This window comes from Enoplosus armatus, chromosome 11, assembly GCF_043641665.1.
Source record: "Enoplosus armatus isolate fEnoArm2 chromosome 11, fEnoArm2.hap1, whole genome shotgun sequence".
Classification (NCBI taxonomy): Eukaryota; Metazoa; Chordata; class Actinopteri; order Centrarchiformes; family Enoplosidae; genus Enoplosus; species Enoplosus armatus.
Window position 1 is genome coordinate 15,056,585 of NC_092190.1, and position 23,403 is coordinate 15,079,987.

At 42.2% G+C, this 23,403-nt stretch overlaps 1 protein-coding gene across 1 annotated transcript; it reads left to right on the forward strand.

The window, feature by feature from the left end:
* The first annotated feature begins 2,926 nt into the window (after window positions 1–2,926).
* Window positions 2,927–16,218, forward strand: LOC139291949 (neuroligin-4, X-linked-like). Its single transcript, XM_070914026.1, has 8 exons — window positions 2,927–3,410; window positions 4,086–4,238; window positions 7,386–7,571; window positions 8,179–8,629; window positions 9,500–9,713; window positions 10,351–10,475; window positions 13,629–14,238; window positions 15,811–16,218. The coding sequence occupies exons 1-8, from the start codon at window positions 2,927–2,929 to the stop codon at window positions 16,216–16,218; spliced, it is 2,631 nt and encodes an 876-aa protein (XP_070770127.1).
* Window positions 16,219–23,403: the final 7,185 nt, after the last annotated feature.

A 23,403-nucleotide genomic window follows, 5' to 3' on the forward strand; every position in this document is an offset into this window, starting at 1 on the left:
CCTCTCAAACCCCATCTGTACACATAAAGCCTTTCCACAAATTTAGTTGTATTTTGCTGTATTAAAAAAGAGGCATGGGTCGAGGGCGACAGAGGAATAACCGAACAAGTGTACGGGCAGACAGAGAGGCAGACAGAGAGATGGATGGGTGGATGGAAGATTGTTAAGGAGAAGAATAGAAAGTTCTGAATGCCGCTGCGGCAGGCTGTGCTGACGTGAGGAGTGTTCCCAAACACAGTTAGTAGCGACTGCAGACCCACTGCATTACCATACTCACACACACACACACACACACGCTGTGGCAGAGGGAGAAAGCTGCTTGCAGGCTGAGCTGAGTAGAATGGCAACAGAATCTCCAGCTCTGGTCCTGAAGAGGTCACTGTGTACTCACTGAGGTGTGTGTGTGTGTGTGCGCGCGCAGGTGTGTTTGCTACAGGTTTGTGTGAGCATGCATTGAGTGATGTTTCATTTGTGTAATGGGACCTTCTACAGGTGTGTGTAAATTTGTGGAGCTATGTGTGTTTATGCACCGATGTGCTTTGTGCAATGGTGTGCACTAATGCTGTGCACTTCTGTGTGTGTGTGTGTGTGTGTGTGTGTGTGTGTGTATTTCCCTGCACAGGTCGGTTCCTCTCCTCCATTCTCCCTTCTTCTCTCAAGTCTGCGCTTCCTCAGCTAGGTGCGTATCATTGGATCAGTAGCTGCTGCCTGGCACACTGTCCAATCGCATCTAGGGAGAGAAAGAGAGAGAAAGAGACACAGGGAGAGGGAGAGAGAGAGAGGCAGCGAGAGAGAGAGAGCGAGATGGGGGAGGGAGGAGAAAGAAAGGAAGAGAGGCAGAGAGGGAGATTGATTATTTGAACGTCCTGGGCCTTGCATTCCGTGGAGAAGCACTTCAATCTCTTCTACATCCAAAACGACATTTAATGTCCATCTTTCTCGGACTGAAGGCTTGAGGGTTTGTTTGTTTTTCTTGTTCTTTTTTGGGTTGTTCTCACACAGGAGACGTGCCACCGCCACCAGCAGCAGCAGCAGCGGCAGCAGCACCAGAGGAATATCTCCCAATATCCCATCCTGGGCACGTCGGATAAGCTGCAGCAGCGAAAACACGAGGCGAATATTGCGGTGGACGGGAACGGGAACATGCTCCGTGGGATTTCACATCTCTCACCCTGTTCTGGGTACGGTACATCCTACATTTTCATTGTCATTTGGAGATTTTTTTTTTTTTTTTACTGCAGCGAGGATGCAGGTTGAGGTTTGCATTTGTGTGTATGTGTGTGTGTGTGTGTTTTGCCGTAGTCAGCTTCAGTGCCGATATAGATTTAGATTCTACCTCTCTCAAGCAAGCATTCCCCCCCCCCAACACTTTGCTTTTATTTTTTCTTCTCTCTTCTTCCTTCTTGATAATTTCATTAAGAACGCAGCGCAGCTTTTATCTGCGCTTTCTGTGTAAAAAACATACAGGGGGAGGGTGGCAGGCGGGTTTGCCTTGATAAATGGAGCGTTATTCATCAGCGTGTGTGATCACCACTGGAATGTTAACTAGCACCTTGGACAGCCGACACCAATACAATCTAACATGGGAGGAGCGATAGTACGGATCGTTTTTACACCCTAATATCTTTGCTACTGCTGTGTGTGTGTGTGTGTGTGTGTGTGTGTGTGTGAGATTACACGGAAATTGATGTTCTCTGTGCGCGTGTGTGAACATGTTAATATTCTGCCCTAAGGCCCTCAGAGAGAGATAGCAGTGTCGGCTGGGGAGCAGCTGTGTGTGTGTGTGTGTGTGTGAGAGAGAGAGAGAGAGTGTGTGTGAGCATGTAGGGAGATCAAGAAAAGTGTGTGCGTCTTTGGAAGAGAGAAAAACCTGTGTGTATGTGTCTATTAGTGAAACATAAATAAGGGGTGTGTGCATGCATCTGTGGGAGTGAGATAGAGAACAAAGTGTGTGTGTGTGTCACAGGCTTCCTACCTTATGCTACCCTACATGCAGGTCAGGAGCCCCGCGGTGTATTCAGGGTTTAATTAAGCGTTAGACTTGACTCCCCCCCCCAACCGGGTCCTGTGATCTGTGAAACAGTGTAGTGAGGATGTGACATATGTCTGCAGCTCATACCGGACACACACACACATACACACACATGCTATTCTTGTGCGACACAGCAGTCCTGACAGTCTGACACCAAGTTAAGCTGAGCGGACAACATCCCTATCTATCGCTCTCACATCTATTTTTAACGTGAACAGCAGCAAGATAGCACAGCCTATTCTTCTGATGTGATGTGTAAGTCTGCTGTGTGTGTGTGTGACGTTTTATTTATTTTGCACTGTGATTATTCTAATGAAGACTAATTTAATCATTCTCTCCTTCTCTTTCCATGTCTCTCGCCTCTGTCTCTTTTCCAGGAGGCCGTTTGGGCTTGTTATGGGGGTGACCGGAAGGAGAGAGTGACAGAGGAACAGTGATGCTACTGTTTACATAACGAGAGATTCACACACACACTCACACACACACACACACACACACACACACTGACACACATGTACACACGCGCACACATGCTCAAATCGCCAGTCCAGGACACACACTCGCTTAAACACTTCCACAAATACATACACACACAGACACGTATTCAAGGGACTCACTGACTGAGTCACCACACACTCAGAGGCACAGAATCACTGACTCACACACAGGACCACACACACACACACACACACACACACACACACACACACAACACATAGGAAAAGGTTGTTTGCGAGAGTCAGGACTGTGTGTTGTGTGTGCTATGGGCCAAGCTGAGCAGCAGCTGTGTGTGAGTGTTGGATACCTCTGAAGGGTCAACACAGCCGTAACCCCTCCCCCCACCCCCCCCCCACTCATCCCTCATCTCCCAAGCTACCCCTAAACATAACCATCATGTCCGGGTTGAGGACCAGGAGAACTCCCTCTGCCTCATCTCCTCTCCCATCCTTTTCCTCCTCGTTCGGGTTTCTATCCCTCCTCCTCTCCCTCTGCCTCTCCCTTTCTTTCCATCCGGCCCCCTCCTCGGCGCAGCAGACTGTGCCTGTCGTCTCCACGGCGCAGGGCCGCATCCGTGGCATCCTGACCCCGCTGCCCTCCGACCTCCTGGGACCCGTCATCCAGTACCTGGGAGTACCGTACGCAAGGCCTCCAACGGGGGACCGGCGTTTCCAGCCGCCAGAGCCTCCTTTACCCTGGCCAGGGATACGAAATGTGACGCAGTTTGCTCCCGTGTGCCCGCAGTCGCTGGATGAGAGGAGCATGCTGGGAGATATGATGCCGTCCTGGCTCACGGCTAACCTGGATATAGCGGCGACGTACCTCACTCACCAGAGTGAGGATTGTCTCTACCTCAATATCTACGTGCCCACCGAGGAAGGTGAGTGAACCCATAGTGAACCCACACACTCTCTCAGGGGCGAGGGTGAATGAATAAGCATGCAGGGTTAGAATTAGGATTGAGGTTCATTTTGGCCTAAGGTCAAAACAGAGCGGCAAAAAAAGACTAGAGAGGTCCCTGCGGTGATCACAAGGGCATTTTGGCAAATGATTAAAACATGCAAGTAGATAAACAAATAAAGGTTTTTTGAAAGTGGACCCCCACAACCCTTTCCCTCCTCCCCCCTTGTGCATGCCACTGGTTGAACCAACACTTAATATGCAGACACCTGCATCAGTCGCCAAGGGGTTTACGCCTTTACTTGTGGAGGAAAGTGGGAAGGACACAGACTCACTCATGCATACATATTGGTTCATACACATGCATGTGACCCTACACACATGCGATGGCAAGCATGAACACTCCCACAGCCTCAATTTATATTCACCCGCTGAGAAATGCATAGGGAAGCAAGAGAGTCACAGATGGTTTCTGCTTCTGTATGTATAAACCAACTGAGTGATCAAAGGCTGAGATACATACAAATGGACAGGTGGACATTCAGTCATACACATATACAGTACAGTCAATATGGGCATTTATTCAAACAACACACAGAACAGAGGCAGAATGTCAATCTGTTTATCATCCTCCATCTTTTTCCCTCTTTGCCAGACATCCATGAGGAGGGGGGTCAGCGGCCGGTGATGGTCTACGTCCACGGGGGCTCGTACACAGAAGGCACTGGTAACATGATGGATGGAAGCGTGCTCGCAAGCTACGGCAACGTCATTGTCATAACCCTCAACTATCGCCTAGGAGTGCTGGGTAAAATACTTCATCTTCTATATCTATGTAATTTGCTCAACACTTTATGGTAATATGAGTGTGTATGCCTCGAGTATGGGTGTTGCTGCATTTCCCCTGTGTCCTCAACCTGTAAGCATCACTGTTAAAGCGTACCTCTAGATTCTTTATTCCAATCATTTTTCATCCATATACATATCTTGACAATCACTGTGTATACTGATAGATGCATGCCTTGGATGCCTTTTGGGTTGATTTTTAGAGTGCCTGTCGGATATAGGAGTTAATTGAAAACCCCTAAAGATGTGGAAATAGGAAGTAATCTATAGTGAAACATTCCAGGTTTTAAAATGGCTGTATTTGTACTTCAGCGCTGCGCTCCACCCTTTGAGCAAGAACAATAGCAGTGCAATTACTGCCAAGGTGCTCTGGGTATTCTGATAATATCACTGCGGTATCATACATCTACTGTATAGTAATTTACTTTGCGTTGGGGGCTAGCCTGAAAGGCGATGAATGGATAATAATTTGGAATGCAATGTTCACATCTCTGTTGTATTTACGTAAGTTGGGAATTAAGCTGTTTTTTTCTTTAGACAGAAATTGCAAAAGCATAGATGGATCTCCTGTTAGAAACAGGAGAAGCTAAGAGGAGGTGGTATGTGATGAAGAGATGCAGGTTCAGTCTATGACAATAGTCAGGTATTAGATCTGGGCTAAACATCAGCATAGATAAACCAATCAGATCACACACTGGGAATTGTTCACATATGAGTAATTTTACCTGCAGAAGATTAAATCAAACCATTAAAAACCAAAGTCATGTTTTCATATAAAACCACACTCAGTGTTGTTATTTTAATTCAGTTTTATTTATCAGGTTTTTATTGGGTGACATTTATTAGTAAAGAGCTATAACTTATTACGGTATTGATGCAATGCACACATTGTACATTCTTTTTCTTTTAACAAAAAGATTTACATACCGTTGTTCCTCTCTTTGAATTTTATAGCTTCTTTACATTTGTATTGTATTCACCATCTGGATTGTTTAATCCTTCAATGAGCTATAAAATGTGAAAACCATTAGTTAGTTGTTTTTACCCAGAGTGCCTTTTTGTTTATTGAGTGAAAACATGTTCAGTATGAGTGTCCCTAGTGGAAATAAACCCCCTGAAGCCAATTTTTTTCCACTACTTGCATTGACTCAAATCTGATCCTTTTTACCTCCATGAGTCTCTGACTCATTGCTCTCTGAACAGGGAAAATCTGATTCCCTGTGGTTTTTCTAATTTTAGACAGCTAAGCAAAGCTCATGGGCTGAATAAATAGAATATCTTAGAATCCTGGCATTTAGGCTTTTTGTGGCTGTAATTATACAAATTACGAAGCCCGAGCAGGGCCACAGGAGGGTTAAAAGCATACTTTGAAGATTTGATTGATTAAGTCTGATGCACTATCTGCATATCATTCCATTGGCTGGGTTAAATCATGCCCTCACTCTCATTAGGAGTTGCCCACTATTTAATAATTCAGATGAAGAAATAAATTAAAGTGTGTCAGCAAGTTAATAAAATGTGCTCACAGTATTTTTTGTAATAAGTTATTTGATTCAGCCTATTTTGCAATGTTAAAAATGATTTAACCAACATGCCATTATCACTTCAATCTCCTTGATTATGTGGATTTATGTTGCAGAAAGTGACTGATATTTAAAAAAAAGATACATGCATTTGAATAAAGCCTTAGATTTATCAATCAATATTTATTTACTCTAATAGAGCAAAAGTAAAGACTGCTCTTTCTCTAAAAAACATTTAGTGCACTTATTTAATTTTCTATCTTTTTATGCAGTTTTAGCACATTTTGTAGATCATGTGTACACACTAAGCATGTCAATACTGATGAATGCCACTTCTCCTTTAATTAGACAGAGAATGGAGTGGAGTAGAGTTGAATACAAGTTTAAAGGTTAAAACATTCAACAAAAAAAATATTGATTTGAGTTTATGAGACACATTTATTTTAGAAGCTTTCAAGGCTTTTGTTTGATATTGATTTTATAAGATGGCATATATCTGCATCTGCTTGGTGGGTGAACGAACAATTTAATTCTGACCTTGGGGATAAAACTAATGGCTACAGCTGTAATCACCATATCAAGCTAAACAAAGCCAATCCTACAAGCTTCTTTTTGTCTTCATCTCCATCCTCTGTGTTTACACCACCACCGATACGATCATCACCACCACCACCACCATCATCACCATCCATCTTCACGAGTAGCAGTACCTTCCTCCTCCTCCTCCTCATCTTTGCCATCATAAGTTGGATGCACGAGGTGAGCCCATATATGCAAAGCAGCGTACAATTATGCACAGTTATTTTTTGCTTATCTTACTGCAATGTGCTGAAATTGGGGCACATTTTCTACAGAAATGTAAGGAACATAAATAAACTGAGACATTGACCCAAATCTTATTATGAAAGCACATCATACAGTATATAAGAAGGCATTTTGAAACTGTCATTATGGTCAAATTAATGTTCATTTTGCATGAGAGATTTTTTTTTACAAATGGCACAGTGTGATGAAATGTATTACTTGAACAACGTTGCCTCTTGCTCATTATACTGCTATGTGTTCAGGGCCAGCTTGAGGTTCAGTGAAAATGAACGTCTGCAGTAATGAGATATACTGTCGTGGAGTGAGCCATTAGGATTCTTTGTGTTTACCTAACAACGTCAGCAGTAAAGGGAATAAGGGATAGCTGCGTTTGTAGCTGCATGCAGGCGTAGGTTTATGTGTGTGTAAGTTGATTTTCACTTACATGAATATGGATGCACCTTGTTGGTTTGATCTAATTGTAGGGGAGGCACATCGTTTTTCATAAATTTTATCTTTAAATGTATGATAAACAGGACTCATGCATAATTGATCTTAACAGTGGGGATGCCATGATGTGTGGATGTCCAACCAATCACCTCCCTGTGTGCTCCTGTGTGTTTTTACATTGTAAGATGAAGAGGTTCTACTTTCAAAAACCTCTTTTGATCGACTCATTATTTTTACATAGTTTGCTCAATTCTCTACAGTGACATCTTTAAACTTAAGTATTATGTTCTATCAGATGTAATAACAACATCTTTCTCTCTCTGTGCTTGTAGGATTTCTTAGTACAGGTGACCAGGCAGCGAAAGGGAACTACGGCTTGCTGGATCAGATCCAGGCTCTGCGCTGGGTGAAGGAGAACATCGCAGCCTTCGGAGGAGACCCAAACAGGGTCACTGTGTTTGGGTCCGGGGCCGGAGCCTCCTGCGTCAGCCTGCTCACCTTGTCTCACTACTCAGAGGGTATGGAAGAATCATGGACAAAAACCCTGCTTGTCCTGTGTGTTTTATTCAGTTTAACTTATGCGGCACATAGGTGGAAAGGTTTTTGTACTTTAAATTATACATAGAGTTGAGGCAGATAGACAGTTGTGCACCTATGATGGTTGGTAGGTTTATGAAAGCTACAACATTTAAGGTTATGAAACTTTTCATGGTCTCCTGTGGGCCGATACAGCTTTCATTTACTGGTATAAATGTCCGAATAAGCCTTTGAATCCTCTGACTAATACAGCCTGCCTGTGACTCACATAGCTAAGAGCTGTATTTTAAAAAAAAAACTTTTTAAATGCAAACCCTTACCTGCTTGAACCTGCTGCTCTAACCATGACCTGCCTTCCTTTTGAATAATGCATGTCTGTGAGTGTTTTCTTGCCGTGGGAATGCTTGTTCTGCATCTGTTTATGTGTGCAAATGTATTGCGTAATCCTCCAAGTGTGCAATCATATGGTTGCGCATTCATGCATATGTGTGAGGGTCCATCCATAAATGTATACATGTGGTTGCCTCAGTGCAAATGCTTTATACACCCATATTTGTATTCATGTGTGTGTGTTCATGTGTATCTCAGACCTGTTCCACAGAGCCATCATCCAGAGCGGCAGCGCTTTAGCCAGTTGGGCTGTCAACTACCAGCCCAGCAAGTACGCCCGGCAGCTCGGTGAGAGGGTGGGCTGCGGCATCGACGACAGCACCCAACTGGTCGCCTGCCTCCAGGGCCGGAGCTACCGCGAACTTGTGGAACAGAACGTAACGCCGGCCAAATATCACACAGCCTTTGCCCCGGTGATTGATGGAGATGTTATTCCAGATGACCCCCAGATTCTGATGGAGCAGGGAGAGTTTCTCAACTACGATGTGATGCTGGGGGTTAATCAGGGCGAGGGCGTGAAGTTTGTGGAGGGCATTGTGGACTCAGAGGACGGTGTCACGGCTGAGGACTTTGACTTTGCTGTGTCAGACTTTGTGGATAGTTTGTATGGATACCCAGAAGGCCGAGATACACTGAGAGAGAGCATAAGGTGAGTGAGTCTGTGAATGTCTGAATGTATTTAAGGAGCACTTTGGCATTTTGGCAAATATGCTTATTCGCTTTTCTGCTTAAAGTTAGATGACAAATTTATACTAATTAAATGATACTACTCGCATGTCGGTTTGTTCCATATGAAGTGACAGTCAGGAGATGGTTAGCTTAGCTTAGCCTAGCCTGAAGACTGGAAAAAGGTGGAAACAGCTAGCCTGGCTCTGTCCAAACAAAATCTGCCTATCAGCACCTCTAAAGCTCACATTATATCTCGTTTCTTTAATCGGTACCAAGACCGAAATGTAAAATTCACAGTTTGTGATTTTATGGGGGGGTGTATGTGTTGATCTATTTGTTGGCCAGGAGTAGTGACATCCTCGAATCTTGTTGTTGCCAGGCAACTAACAGAGACTCACCAAGAACAAGTCACAACACATTAGTTTTTATAGTCCTTTTCATGTATGGTTTAATCATATTAATTGGATTGGATTAATTAGTGCGTTTTAATAATGTTGGTTGGTGGATTATATTGAACTTTGGACAGAGCCCGGCGAGCTGTTTCCTGTCTTTCTCTCAAGGTAAACTAACCTCAGCTGGTGGTAGCTTCAGATTTAGTGCACAGACATGACAGTTGCTATCAATCCTCTCATCTAACTCCTGGCAAGATGACGAATAAATGTAAAATGTAAATGAATAAATAAAATAAAAAAATGCCTGTAAAAGTATTCCTTCAAATGGACAATTATCAGATGGTTTGAATATTCACATGCATACTTAATTAATATATTGGTTGATAGATGAATAGACCCAATCTTTGAATTGATTAATTGATTGGCTAATTGGCTCATTTTAAATGTATACTCTAAAGGTTCATGTACACGGACTGGGCGGACCGTGACAATGCAGAAACCCGGAGGAAGACTCTGGTAGCGCTATTCACAGACCACCAATGGGTGGCGCCGGCAATCGCCACAGCTGACCTCCACGCTCAGTATGGATCCCCCACCTACTTTTACTCCTTTTACCACCACTGCCAGAGTGACGCCACACCGCCCTGGGCTGACTCCGCCCATGGTGACGAGGTAAGATGAGGTCACAATGTTGTATTGCTTCACAGAGATAACATTACTGATAGTTATAGTTTGTCAGTAGCGGCACAAGACATGATATTAGATATCAAGGAGAGGAGTCAAGATATGAAATTTCACAAAAGGCAGAATGACTAGTTTGGGTACTTAACTCTAAAGCAGATGGAGGCATGCATGCTTTAGATTACCCTTGAAGTGCTGCTTTATATTAATTTGTTCAAAGGGCTTAATAAGTTGAATCAAGCAATCCTCTACGGCATGAAATATGAAGCTGTGTTATCTACCTGTATATTTACTGCTATGAAGTTTATTACAGTAATATGTTCTTCGGTATAAACTTTTGATTTCCATGGTTGTACACTTGCTTGTCTTATACTCTGAATGTGTGTGTGTGCATGCATTTGTAGTTGGTATTTGTGTGGGTGGATTTCAGTCCAAACTGAAGATGAATGTAGTGACCTGAGTTTTAGGTTCATTGCAGTTACACTTTCTGCAATTTCTGTCTTCCCCGGGACGAGGTTAGAGTTTGACGTGATTCAGTTATGGTCACGGTTACTGTCAAGAGAATGAATGTAATCTGTTGCCTCCAACAGTAAGCTACCCTAAAGTGTGTGTGTGTGTGTGTGTGTAGGTGCCCTATGTGTTCGGCGTGCCCATGGTGGGACCCACTGATCTGTTCAACTGTAACTTCTCCAAGAACGACGTGATGCTGAGCGCTGTAGTCATGACTTACTGGACCAACTTTGCCAAGACTGGGTGAGCTATAAAAATGTACACTGATGTGAGACATTGATTTCAGTTGGAAAATCCCACTGAGAAGAGTTTTTTTCCCTTTCTTTTGCCTTACTAAACTACATAAAGAAAATCAAGAAAACAAGACAAAACAAAGCACAGCGTGATTCAGTTGTCTTTATTTCTGCTCTCTTAGACACAGAAATCTATTTCTAATTTCTGCTATTAATATCTAATCCCCACCCACATGTAGAAAATGTCTCATGAAAACGAATAAAAGCCAGGCCATTTAATCACATTTTAAAATGCGAAAGAAAATACACAGCTGCCAGTGGGAAATCAGTTGTTCTTCATCCCTTTGTCTTTGATTCCCTGCAGAGACAAGGTTTTGGCAACACAGAGTTGTTGCTGTAAGTGTGGACAGCTCACTCCTGATTTTTACAGGAACAAACCTCCTCCGAGCTCCAAGTAAGATAGCCAAGGCTCGAGTCTATGGTGTCAGCAGCATTGTGCCTCTCCGCTTTAAAGTGCTGGATAAGTTTTCTTTATCTTTTTTCTTTTTTTTGACTGAATGATACTAAACGTGAACATGGGCATGGAGTGTAGTTGTCTGGCAGGGTTCACAGAGAGAGAGGACAGCCAAAGATTAAGAACAACAGGGAGAAGGTTTTGATTATTAATAGCATTAAGTACATTTTCCTGCAAATTATGTTCATATGTAACTTTTGCATTTGCTAAAAACAATGGGGGAAAAATGCATTGGTGCCAACTTGTAGGAAACATGTGCAGGAGACAGATCAGCCTAAATCCATCTCTCTTTTTCTATCAAGATAAGTAACATTTTAATAGCATAGAAAAAAATTGTTTTTCAGAAATATTAGGTTTCATTTGGAATGGAGGTTTAAACTGAGTGAAGCTGAGATTTAATGATGCATTAGAGGAAAACACTGGAGTTTTAGAGCAACAAAAATAATGAGCTCACAGGAAAAAGGGGTATTTTATCATAATGTCTTTTCCTTCAAAAGGTTTCTGATGTCTGACGAGAAGACAGCCCTTTAGATACAATCATGAAAGCAGCACTGCAGACTAATTTTGGCAGAGCTTTCACACAGGTTCTCTGTCATGTCAAAATGTTGACTCCACTTTCGACCTTGGCTGAGAAAGTTAAAAAACCCTTGAAAAAGTCCTTGAGGAAAGCCAAGGTAATGTCCTAAAAGAAGCATGAAAGATTGGCCACTGTTTGATAAATTGTGTCTTCTCTCTTTCTGCATCCTCAGTCATTTACGGTCAAAACTGCCGCAATGAGATAGAGAGCTTATTCAATATGTTAAATCAAAATGAAAATGCTCTGCCTGTAGCTTAAAAAGCTTCTGGATATCCAATGTATTAAATTGAAAGGGAAATGATCTGACGGTAGCTTCAAAAAACTACAGTTGTTATAGAAAAAAATCCACATTAAAACTTAAAAAACCAGACAATCCACACTGATAAGACCACCTTTTATCTCTCCACTCTAACATGATATACAAGATAAAAGTAATTGTTGAGGATGGACCCTATTTCTGCAGTGCTCGAAGTGAGTAATTACCAGTAATTAATCCAATCGAGGCTCACTCTACTGAGACCTCTTCAGATTTACAGAGACATCTGCAGTCTAGACCTTGATCTAAATCACCACAGAGCCTTGCTGTCTCACAACATGCAGAATTAGTGCATGCTCTCACATGTTTTGATTGTGGTGTTAAAAAAACACAAAAGTCTTTGATGCAGGGGCATTAAAGCAATCACATCGCATCAAGTTAGCACTTTCTAGCCCGTAAGTGTGTATTGTCATTACCACCACAGCAAGCTGCAGAGCAAGATTTCACTGTGCACTTCAATTATCAATGTGGAACTTTCTCTGAAGAAAGACTTCACTCGGCTGAGAGGACTTCAGATGGTGATGGAGCTCTGCGACAGCTCAATTTAACGGGGAGGATATGATGCTCCCTGATGTATATTTTGTAAGCCTCTGTGTGGGCGCATAAATCCTCAGCTTCTGTGTGTGTTTGCGTGCCGGTAGATCTTTATGCTGGCTGCCTTTTTGTGCCGTTCATAAGGTGTTGATTGACTTGCGAGCACATAGCGTGTAACTGGCAAGTCTGTGAAGATGTGCTGCTGTTTCTTTTTTATGTACTTTTTTCGCCGCCAACACAAATAAGTCTGTAAATCAACACCTGCCTGTCTGCATTTGTCAGAGAAGTGATTTTTCAGAATATTTCTTTACTATACCACGCACACATTCATCTCTAATGAAGATATCTGACAGCTTTATGTTTGTCAGAAGCGCAAATAACCACACACTGTTCAAACTGCAGGAGTTTGAACTGTGCATTGAATGAAATGTTTTGTAAGAGGCATATCAAGTGGACAGAAATCAATGATCTGCAACTGAATCACCTCTGAGCTATGTTTACAGGAAGATAAAACTTGTTTTGCTTTGTGAAAATATTTTTTTTGTGACCGGTTTGTCTTATGTTACTTTGATATTGATTAGAAAGGTGTGTGCCAGCGCTGCTGAAACTATTGGCCAGCATGAGAGAAACTCATATTCCTCAGAGGACGGTAGCCAGCTGAGAAAAAGTCTTCACCTCTGTGAGGAGTCTCTGACATTTGAAAAACTGAAAAGCAGGAACTACTGGTATTTGTACTTTCACTGAATGTGTGCATCACACATGGTAGAATACTGAATCATTGCACTAAAATGTTTTATTTTATAATATGACCCTTGAATGTAAGTAGATATGTGGGTGGGAACCCTGTGCTCTCTGTTGCTTTTCATTGTGGTTTATTTAATCCTTTATTGATCATGGAGTGTTCTTAGCTGTTAGGTTGCACTATTATTTTGGTGATTTGATTTCGATTTTTCACGTTGTTTTCATCTTTCAAGATGCTCAGAGCTGCTGACAGTTCATTTCTTTGGTTATATTTCTTTGTTCTTTCTTTTCTGTGTATCTTTTTGTGTGTGATTGCAGCTATTTGTAGAACAACGGGTTAAGAAGGGATGAAAAGCAATGTCTTGCCTAACACAAATCATTAATCCCTCTTTTTTGTTATGTTTGAATTATAAAAAAACTAAAAACTTACATAACCACCAACCCATCTGGATGTGAATAACGTGTGTTTCACTCTTTCCAGTGACCCAAACCAGCCGGTTCCTCAAGACACGAAGTTCATCCACACTAAACCTAACCGTTTTGAAGAAGTGGCCTGGTCTAAGTACACTCCTAAAGAGCAGCTGTACCTCCACATTGGCCTGAAGCCCCGTGTCAGAGACCACTACCGTGCCACCAAAATTTCCTTCTGGCTGCAGCTGGTCCCTCACTTGCATCATGTCAACGAGCTCCTCCAATCGGTGTCCTCCTTCACGCATAGTCCTTCTCCACAGGATGACACTCCTTATTCTTACACTAAGCGTCTAGCCAAAGGTTGGCCGCCTAGTAGCACACGCCATCCAGGTTCACAAGGAGGTACTCCACAGCCGCCGGAGTCTGCTTTAGGCCAAGGTGGAGAGGAAAACGGGGTCCGCGTCCCAAATGAGGACTACTCAACCGAACTCTCAGTGACGATTGCGGTGGGAGCGTCGCTGTTGTTTCTTAACATCCTCGCATTCGCGGCCCTGCTGTACAAGAAGGACAAGAGGCGTCTGGAGCATCGCCGGCCTCGTCCACTTCCTCCCCCGAGACGAGACATCACGCCTGCAGATGTCGCCGCCCACCTGCAGGGGGAGGGACTCATGTCATTACAGGTGAGTCATGTGTTTTTGTATTTTTATTGTGCATGTGTGTGTAAATTGTGTGGGGTGTCTGTGTGCTTCTGTACCCACATACTTTTAAGTTATATTGAAAATAATCACGCTTATTGTTAAAAACCAAACAAGTATTATTTTAATTTTAAGTAACATCAAGCCAGTCGTGGTTGTGTGTGTGTGACTGAATGAACTCCTTTCTTGCCAGTGGAGAAGCTGCCAGTGGAGCGCTTCTGCAACAACACAGGCTGTCATCAGCAGCCATTATCACTGAGAATGCGTGTGCTCGTGTGTGCATCTGTGAGGGTGTTTTGATGCATGTGTGTGTGTGAGCTGTGTCCAATTGCCTCCAATTCATCCGCTGTCTATTTGGCCTCTTTTGAGCTCTGTTAGTTGCTCTGAAATCTCACATAGTGAGTGCTAAATGTCAGACCTCTTTTATAGATGACAAATTCCACTAATTGGCAATTGAACTACAGTAATGTGGCTCAACATTGCAGCTGCTTTTGTAATTGTGTTCTATTTATTTCAAATGTCAGTTCTTTTCACCAATGATAGATCTGGTGTGACAAGCAAAAATCCTGCATGGTCTTTTTGTATTTGCATATGTTATTGCCATGTACTGTATTCATGTGTTAATTAGTCTGACTGGGAATAAAACACAATATCCTGGCAGAGGATGACATAAAAATCAGTCAAACTCTGTCAGAAGTGGTTTAGATGATGATGACAAATAGTGATTTGAGCTCTGTATTTGGTTTGTAGCTTTGACTGGGTAAAGGCTGGACCAAATGTTTGACTGCTAGATGCGGACTCTAAAACCAATCTAACTGGAGTAAACCCTCAACTTACCCCACAAATGTCGATGTGTCCGTGGTGGTGATTTTAAAATGATTGTTTCACCAGAAGAAATGCTTACAGAGACGTATGTTTGTGGATGGGTTTGCTTGATTACCAGGTGTCTTTTCAATACATGTAAGGCTGGGCGATATTAAATATTATTATGTGAATATATGGTTTACATGAATTCTGGTAAATGGTATTTAAATAGAAGTTGTTGTTTACACGTGAAGTGCTTTATCCAATGAAATGCATCAGTGGAACAGTTTATTTCATTGATCCTCAGTTGTACTATTTTATACATGGTTATATATGCATCTGCCACATCATGATACATATTGACAGTCAAAAATATTAATAGTGTTGTGATATTAATTTCAGCCTTAGCCCAGCCATAATAACTTGGCATTAGTCAATCGGCAAATACTGAATAAGCAACTTTTTTGGTTATAGATTAATTAATTTTCCATGCCACCTTGGGCTTTAGGAAATTGTGATAGTCATTTCCTGACATTTTATGTTATAAAATAGTGAGGATTAATTGATGAATCAAGGAGATAATTGGTATATAATATAATATATTAAAATGAAATATTCCTTAGTGGTAGCCTTAGATTTGATTATTTGGCAATGAGCCTGCTTTTCAGTTTCTTTCCCTTTCTGTCCAATTGCTTCAACTCCTTATCGTCTTCTCATCTATCCATTCATTCATCCACCTGTCCAACCTTTTAGGTGAAGCAGCTGGAGTGTGATGTGGCATCGGCAGACGAGAGGAACAACACTCACCACCATCACACTCTGGATACGCTGGACGCCCTGGACGGCATGGACACCCAGGACATCTACAGCACACTGGACACCGTGCGCCTCACCTGCCCACCCGATTACACCCTCACCTTGCGCCGCTCGCCTGATGACGTCCCCCTCATGACCTCTCTGACCCCAGGATCACTGCCTGTGACCCCTGGGTCACACCCTGTTACCCCGGCGACACCGATGACCCCCATGACGCCTGGATCAGTGGTGGGGATGAGGATGGGGCATCCGCACCAGGGATACACACACCATAGCCCGTATAGTAATACACACTTGCCACACACACACATCTCCACGCACACACACTCCACCACGCGTGTATAACCGCAGCAAGATACTTGCACATACAGGGACATAATTACAACACACACACATACAAACAAACACACATATACATACACACACACACGCAGACACACATATAAACAAAAGACTTAAATACCTCTACTAATTACCCTGCAGGATTGTTACAGATGGAGTGACAGAAAGACAATTTCAGTAACAGGATGAAAAGACAGGCAGCTGTGTGTTGCATGTCAGCGAACTGAAGACAAACTGGATCCCGGGAGATGCAGTTCTATGCATCATTCGCTCATAACCTGGAACGAGACGAGCCAAGATATCCATCAAATGTCTCAAAACCTGCTTTGGATATTAAATCTTCTGCTTTTTCTACACCCGAGGAGGAAGAGGAGGAGCGCTGTGGCAAAAGGGTCAGTTATGGATCAGTTTACATCTCCTACTGTACCTGTGCTGCACGGTGAAGCAGTGCTGGGACTGAGCAGAGCAGACGCAGATGCAGAGCTGAGCTAACGAGTACCACACACAGACTGCTGATGTCAACTTGAACAACCTGTGAAATGTGAATGTAGCATTTTTTCCATTAAAAGATCAAAGGCCCTATCTGCCAAGGATCAAACTAAGCTGAGGAGAAAATAACAAATTTCAGCGAGAGATGGATGTAAACACAGACAGAGAGGAAGAGGGGATTAAAAAAAAAAAAAAAACATTAGCTGAAGGAAAAGTTAGTCAGAAGGTGGGAAAGCGATTAAGATTTTATTGAGAGGGATTTAACAGCTGTGAGAGCGAGAAAGACAAAGTGAGATAGAGTGATATGAAAAACACAGGAATTGAAAGTGAGCCAAGAGACAGAAATTAGCTTCAGAAGAAGAAGAGTTGTCAGACTTACTGAAGAATCACTCTAACCAGCTATGTGTTAAAGTCTTGTAAATAGAATGGAAAGATACAGATGATATATTATGATTTATAGCATTTACCTGCTCTTGCATTAAAACATGACTTATTTAACCACATTATTGCTTTCATTTCAGATATTACTATATTATTGTATAGATGTCCTGAAGCAAGGCTGGTTGTCTTTCTATCTCACCCACTGTAGTATGTACACAGTACCTTTATTTAAAGGCTATATTTGCTATGCACAGCCATTTCAATAATTCTTATCTATGTAAACATCTAGATACTTGTTTAGTAGTCGAAGCATAGGACATTTTCCACACCATCCTGTCTATTTGTTTGACTATCGGATGATGAGCTAGTACTGTGTAGATAATGCAATATTGGTTTGATGATTGAGCACCAGCCAAAAACCATGACCCTTAACCCTTTGAACCTCACCCCTTCCCATTCTCCTCCCCCCCTTATTCCTAAAAGTCCTTCTAAAAGGCCTTATCCTTAATTCCTGATAAACCCAACCTTAATTAATGTCTCTGCAGACAGACAGGTGGTGATGATTCAGGGATTCAGCGTGTCCCAAAAGGTCAAGAATGCTTTCTCGCATTTGTCTGACCTTTATGTTTCACCTTACCAGGGGCCCCAGTGTTTCTAGAAGAGCCCCTGCTTGAACTACTTGACTGAATCCATGTCCCTCTCAAAGGCACTGATTGAAGGATTTTTTTTATTCCATCAACAATGTCATTTCCTTTTCTCTAAAACTAAGAATTGGCGAAGCTTAATATCTCTCCACAGTGTCACCCATAGTCTGTAGAAAACCACGAATCTCTCACTCACATTTTAAAGCCTGGAGTTTGGTTTACTACCTGCCACCATGTTGTCAATTGTTTTGAGCCAAATTTGATTAATGAGGTGGAGCCTGGGTGGCGCTGAGGAGGGATGATCACCGCAGCTTTGTGTCATAGTTTGGGAGACTTGACATTGATGACAAACACGCCTCCAAACATACCGCTTTTTAAGCCTTAATATCCTCTTAATGGAGCCATATTTTGACATGCTTTAGAAGAAGTGAAATTAATTATTAAATCCCCAACCAACATCTTGCGGAAATAATGATTGACTTCATTTCAGAGTGAAGTTGGAGCTTTTCCTGCTGACTTCACAGCGAGTGCTTGAGGGCGGTAGCGGTTACTGCTATGTGTCATCATAATAAGACTTCCAGCATTCATGAAATCACTTTCAACCAATCCATATTGACAATTCATGTGGCAGAGATGTGGTGCCCCAAACTCCCAAACCTTGATCCTAACAGTAACTCAACTAAAGGTTTTCTCCTCTTTTTCTCCTCCTTTTCTTACCCTAACCTGTCCCCTCCACCCCGTCTTACCCGCCCCCCCAGCCTCATCTGTGCGACTACATGCAGCTTTGTCACAGTGAGGCCTATTTAACCTCCTTTCATCATAAGTAACTTCTTCATGAGAGATTTTAGTTGACTGTCAACAGAATACATGAAAAATGAAAGCCGAAAAATTTGTAGATGGCAAGCAAAGAACTTTTACAAAATGATATAAAAATTACATTTAACGGATGTTTGATTGACTGAATATTTTTTTCATATGGGTTTATTGACTCAGCGGATGGCTGGATTGTGTCAAGCATAAAACATTTCTGCTGCATTTTTGAAAAATAAAAATATCAGTATTTTACAATTTATGAGCATTTCAAATGTTTTGTATGTCTTAATTCAGAATATTTAAGGTAGTTAATAGAAATTTAGAGGGGGTGTAGGGGGCTTTGCTAATTGCATCCTGTGTTTTTAGTATATAAAGTGATTCCTTACCCCAGAATTTGCCAAATGATGCACAGTATACGTATGTCACTGCTAATTAGCATTGATAGTAATATTGTTATAAGGCGACAATCTCCTTTATTCTTTCATTTGTTTTAACTTGGTACTTGGGTTTTGAAAAGTTATATTTCTAACAAAGTGGTAGAAGTTATACTGATCAGCCCATATTTCCCCATGAAACCACAATTTGTCATTTTTACACTTTGGTTTTGTATATTTTGATATAACATGTAAATTAGTGAACCTTTACCGGTGCTGGTAGGTGGACTATCTTTATTTTTTAACACAGCCAAGTTAGCTGTTTCCATCTGCTTCCAGTCTTTATGGTAAGCTAAGCTAATCAGCAGCTGGCTGTACACACGAGTGGTATCGATCTTCTCATCCAGCTCTCAGTCAGAAAGAAAGTGAATGTCAAACTATTCCTTTAGATTTCATAAAAGCAATGTAAAAAGAATTCTGTGTAGATTATCTTTAGCTTTGCTCTATAATGCATATGTTGTACAATTACTGAAGTCACTACTGCAGCAAAACAGGGAGATAACTGTAAATCATCATGGACCAGCAGCCCCTGCCAGCTGGCCAAGGAGACCCTGTGAGATGCGAAAGAACCAAATTCATGGCTGACTTCCAGACCAGATTGATGTCTCCTACCTTGTGTCCCCACTCTAATCCCATTAACTAGATATAACTGCAGTTAATTTGATTTATGGCAGGCAACACATTAGAAAGCATGAGTTCAAGTCATGACCAGGTGTTTTTTTGTTTGACGTCAGACGTGCAGATAGGGACCTGAGACGCCAGTGTAAGTTGCTCAGAACTGAAAAATCCCTCTAACATTTCAATTTGACATTTTTAGAACCACTGCCTACATGGTGAACACATTTCCACCAGTTTAATTGAACATGCGATATTATTATATAATATATATATTATATACTTTTTCTGGAATGGTGGCTTCTTGATTGAGGTTATTTCAGCAGGATATTTTAAACTTTTAGACAATAGAGGTGGACAATTCTATCTGTTAATTGCAGCCCAGAAATAATGTGTGGACCAAGATGTGTCCAGATGGTGGGGATTGGAACATTTTCACAAATACCTGACTAATATTTAAAAACTGAATGTGAAGCATCTGGAGACTATTTAATAGTGATATTTGGCTGCGTTTGATAACTGCTAAATCTCAAGCATTTGTTGTTTGAGTGTTAGCTAATTAAATACTGTCAGAAACTGACACATGTTTTCAAGTGTTTTAATGCTTTTTTTAAAATCCAAATGCTAATCTTCAGTGGAGAGTTCACACTAACAAAGGCCGAACATAGGGGTTGTTTAGACAAGACTAAGGAGACTGTATTTAGGCACAGTGATGCTTTGAGTTAAATGCATAACGTGCATCAACATCGATAAATAACACCAGCATGCAAACATTCTTATGATGACAATGCTGACATGCTAATGTTTAACAGGTACAATGTTTACCACATTGACAGTCTTAGTTTAGTGTGTTAGCTCAATGTACAGCTGAAGCGGATGGGAAAGTCATTCGTTTTGCAGGTACTTACTCATAAGACAAACTATTGGACAAATTAAAATTTTGACACAATGGTGGTGCTAGATAGAATCTTGTGGGAACCATGAATGTCTGCACAAACTTTCATGGAAATCCATTAAAGGGTTGAACCGTCAGACTGACATTGTCATTCCATTTCAGTACAGAGTACAATCAAACACTGTCTGACTTCACACTATCAAAATACTTCTGGCTTCTGATTTGAGCAAATTATCCCTGCTTGTGTTGCATCCCACAGCCTGAAAGACCGTGACAATGTCATCTCCTGCTTTTTTCTTTGTAGGGGAATCGAGGGAATGAGAAGGGAGGGCGGGAGGAAGATACAGCTAAAAAAAGAATCTATAAAAAAAGTAGTCAAGCAAGGAAATATTGAAAGAGGAGTAGATAACGGGACATGGAGAGGGGGAGTGAATGAGATAATGTAAAGGACAGTAAATAAAGGATGCGTGGAAGGAGGAGAGGAGAGGAGGGTAACAGATAAGGGGAGCTCATTAAGGAATGGAACACAGCCTGCCTGGTTGTTTACTGGCTGGCAGGCTCATTGTGCTTAATCACTCCTGCCATGACGCACACACACACACACACACACACACACACACACACACACACACACGCAAATGCATGCTTGAACGTACAGTCTCCCATTTGTTTTCATATCTGCCGATACTGATACATACGCACTGTGCACGTTAATGCATGCCTGCCTCATACCCAGTCAATGCATGTATGTACATGCATGCACACAAACACACATACACCCACCCACACACACACACACACACACACACACACACACACACACACACACACACACACACACACACACACCACTTCATGCCTCATAGCAACTTGAGTCACTGAATCATTTTCTCTGTGGCCTTCATCACTCTCTTTCTCTCTCACTATTACACTATCCTCCTCTTATCTCTTCACGGTTCCTTTCGTCTCCCTCTCATCCTGCTTTTTTTGCTTTATATATCTTGTCTTTCTTTCTCTCACTCCCCGCTCTTCTCCTGTTGGTCTTCTCACTATCACAATCTTTCCCCACATTCCTTCACCAACCCCCCCCCGTCTGGATGGGTTCCCTCTTATCTAACAACCTTGAGATGATCTTCAAAGCGTCATTGCAGCCGAGCATGTGAGGTCACAGCGTCTCCGGTCTCTTTTCTCCTCTTTTCTCATCTGCCTGCGCTTTTCTCTCTCTCGTTCCACTCCTCTCTCCTCTCCACTGCATTTAACTACTCTTATTTTTTTGGCTCTCCTTCTCCCATCTAATCTGCCCTCTTCCTCCTCCTCCACTCTCTCTCTCTGCATCCTTCACTTTTTTTTCATCTCACACTCCATTTCTCTCCTCTTCTCCCACCATCCATCTCTACCTCATCTGGTCTCATCTCCTCTCATCTGATCTTCGCTCAATCTCTGCTTCATGCCTCCCTCTCTCTCCCTCTCCTCTCCCAATTTTCCTCTCTATTTGTCTCTTTCCTACCCCCCACCCCCCTCCTCCTCTCGCTGCTGTCTCCCCCTCCTCTTTTTGCCCAACTCATTTACTTCCCTCCTTGCTCTTTTCATCCCTGTTTTCTTCGCTCCCTCCTCATCTGAAAAGCTGTGAAAAGAGGTGATACAAGGTTCCTTTGTCGTGTGTGCGTACATGGCTGTTTTTGCACGTGTCTGGGTTTTTGAGTGTGGGTGTGTTGTTGTGAGGATGTTACACGCCTAACTGTCTTTCAAGCATCCGAGAGCCCCGCAGTGTTTTCGCTCTCTAATTAATTAAGCGTGGGATGCTTTAGTCTGTTTATTGCTTGTCTATCTCACTTGCTTTTTGTCTGCTGACCATCTGTCTCTCTCTCACCTCTCCATTGCCATTATGGATCACTCTACCTACCTGTTTATTCATCTACATCTGTCTCTCTGTCTGCTGTCTCATCTGCCTAACCTTCCCCCTTTATATGTCTGTCTGTCTGTCTGTCTCTCTCTCTAATTGTATGCTCCGTCAGTCTTCTCTCTGTGGGAGAATTGCTACATAATTCAGTCTTCTCTGATGCCTGCTGCTTTCCATACAGGAGTGTAAACAACAGCAGTAACAGAGCTGGTCCAGCTGAGGTCAGCATTGTTCCTGATAAATTATGAGCAGGAAAGAATGCCTTGAGGAGAGAGTTCAGGGCAAAGTGTCACTTTTAAAAAAAACTCTAATGTGCTGCTTCTGTTTATTTCAGAACATAGTAATTATTGAGATCATAGAGGTGGTGGTCTGTAGAGGACAGGGAAAATAATTATGTTCATCTGTTTCTTTACAAAGCAGCTTGTTCACCCTTACAGGAGAATCATGGGCCTGTTGTGCATTTGAGTGAGGCATGACTTCCTCTGCTTTGTGTATTTTTTTGCAGAATAGCACATGTTTTGTCACGTCCACTGGTAGAAATAGTAGATAGTTATAGGAATGACTACTGCTAAAGCTCTAATAATACATTTTTGAAACATTCAGAGTCAAATTTTCAGCATGTACTGCTCAGAGGGTTGATGGCTACAACATATGTTGTTGTAAAATGTTGTCCATGTTTCATGTTAACAGTCTCTCTGCTGAGATTTGAAAAACTTCTACTGTCCCTCACTGTTCTTTCTTTTCCTAAGGAAGGATGGAGGAGAGGACCATTCCCAGGCTGTCCTGCTGCTAGGCAGGATTGTCTGTAAGTGTGTGTGTGTGTGTGTGTGTGTACCATTCACAAGGACCACCCCTGTCTGATCTGTGTGCACTGCCCTCAAGTAGAGAGATAGATAGACAGATGAAAATAGAGTGTGTGTGCATGTGTGTGTGTGTGTGTGTGTGTGTGTGTGTGTGTGTGTGTGTGTTGTTGTTGGCCTGTGATATCGCTCAGACAGGAAGGATGTTTGGCTTTTC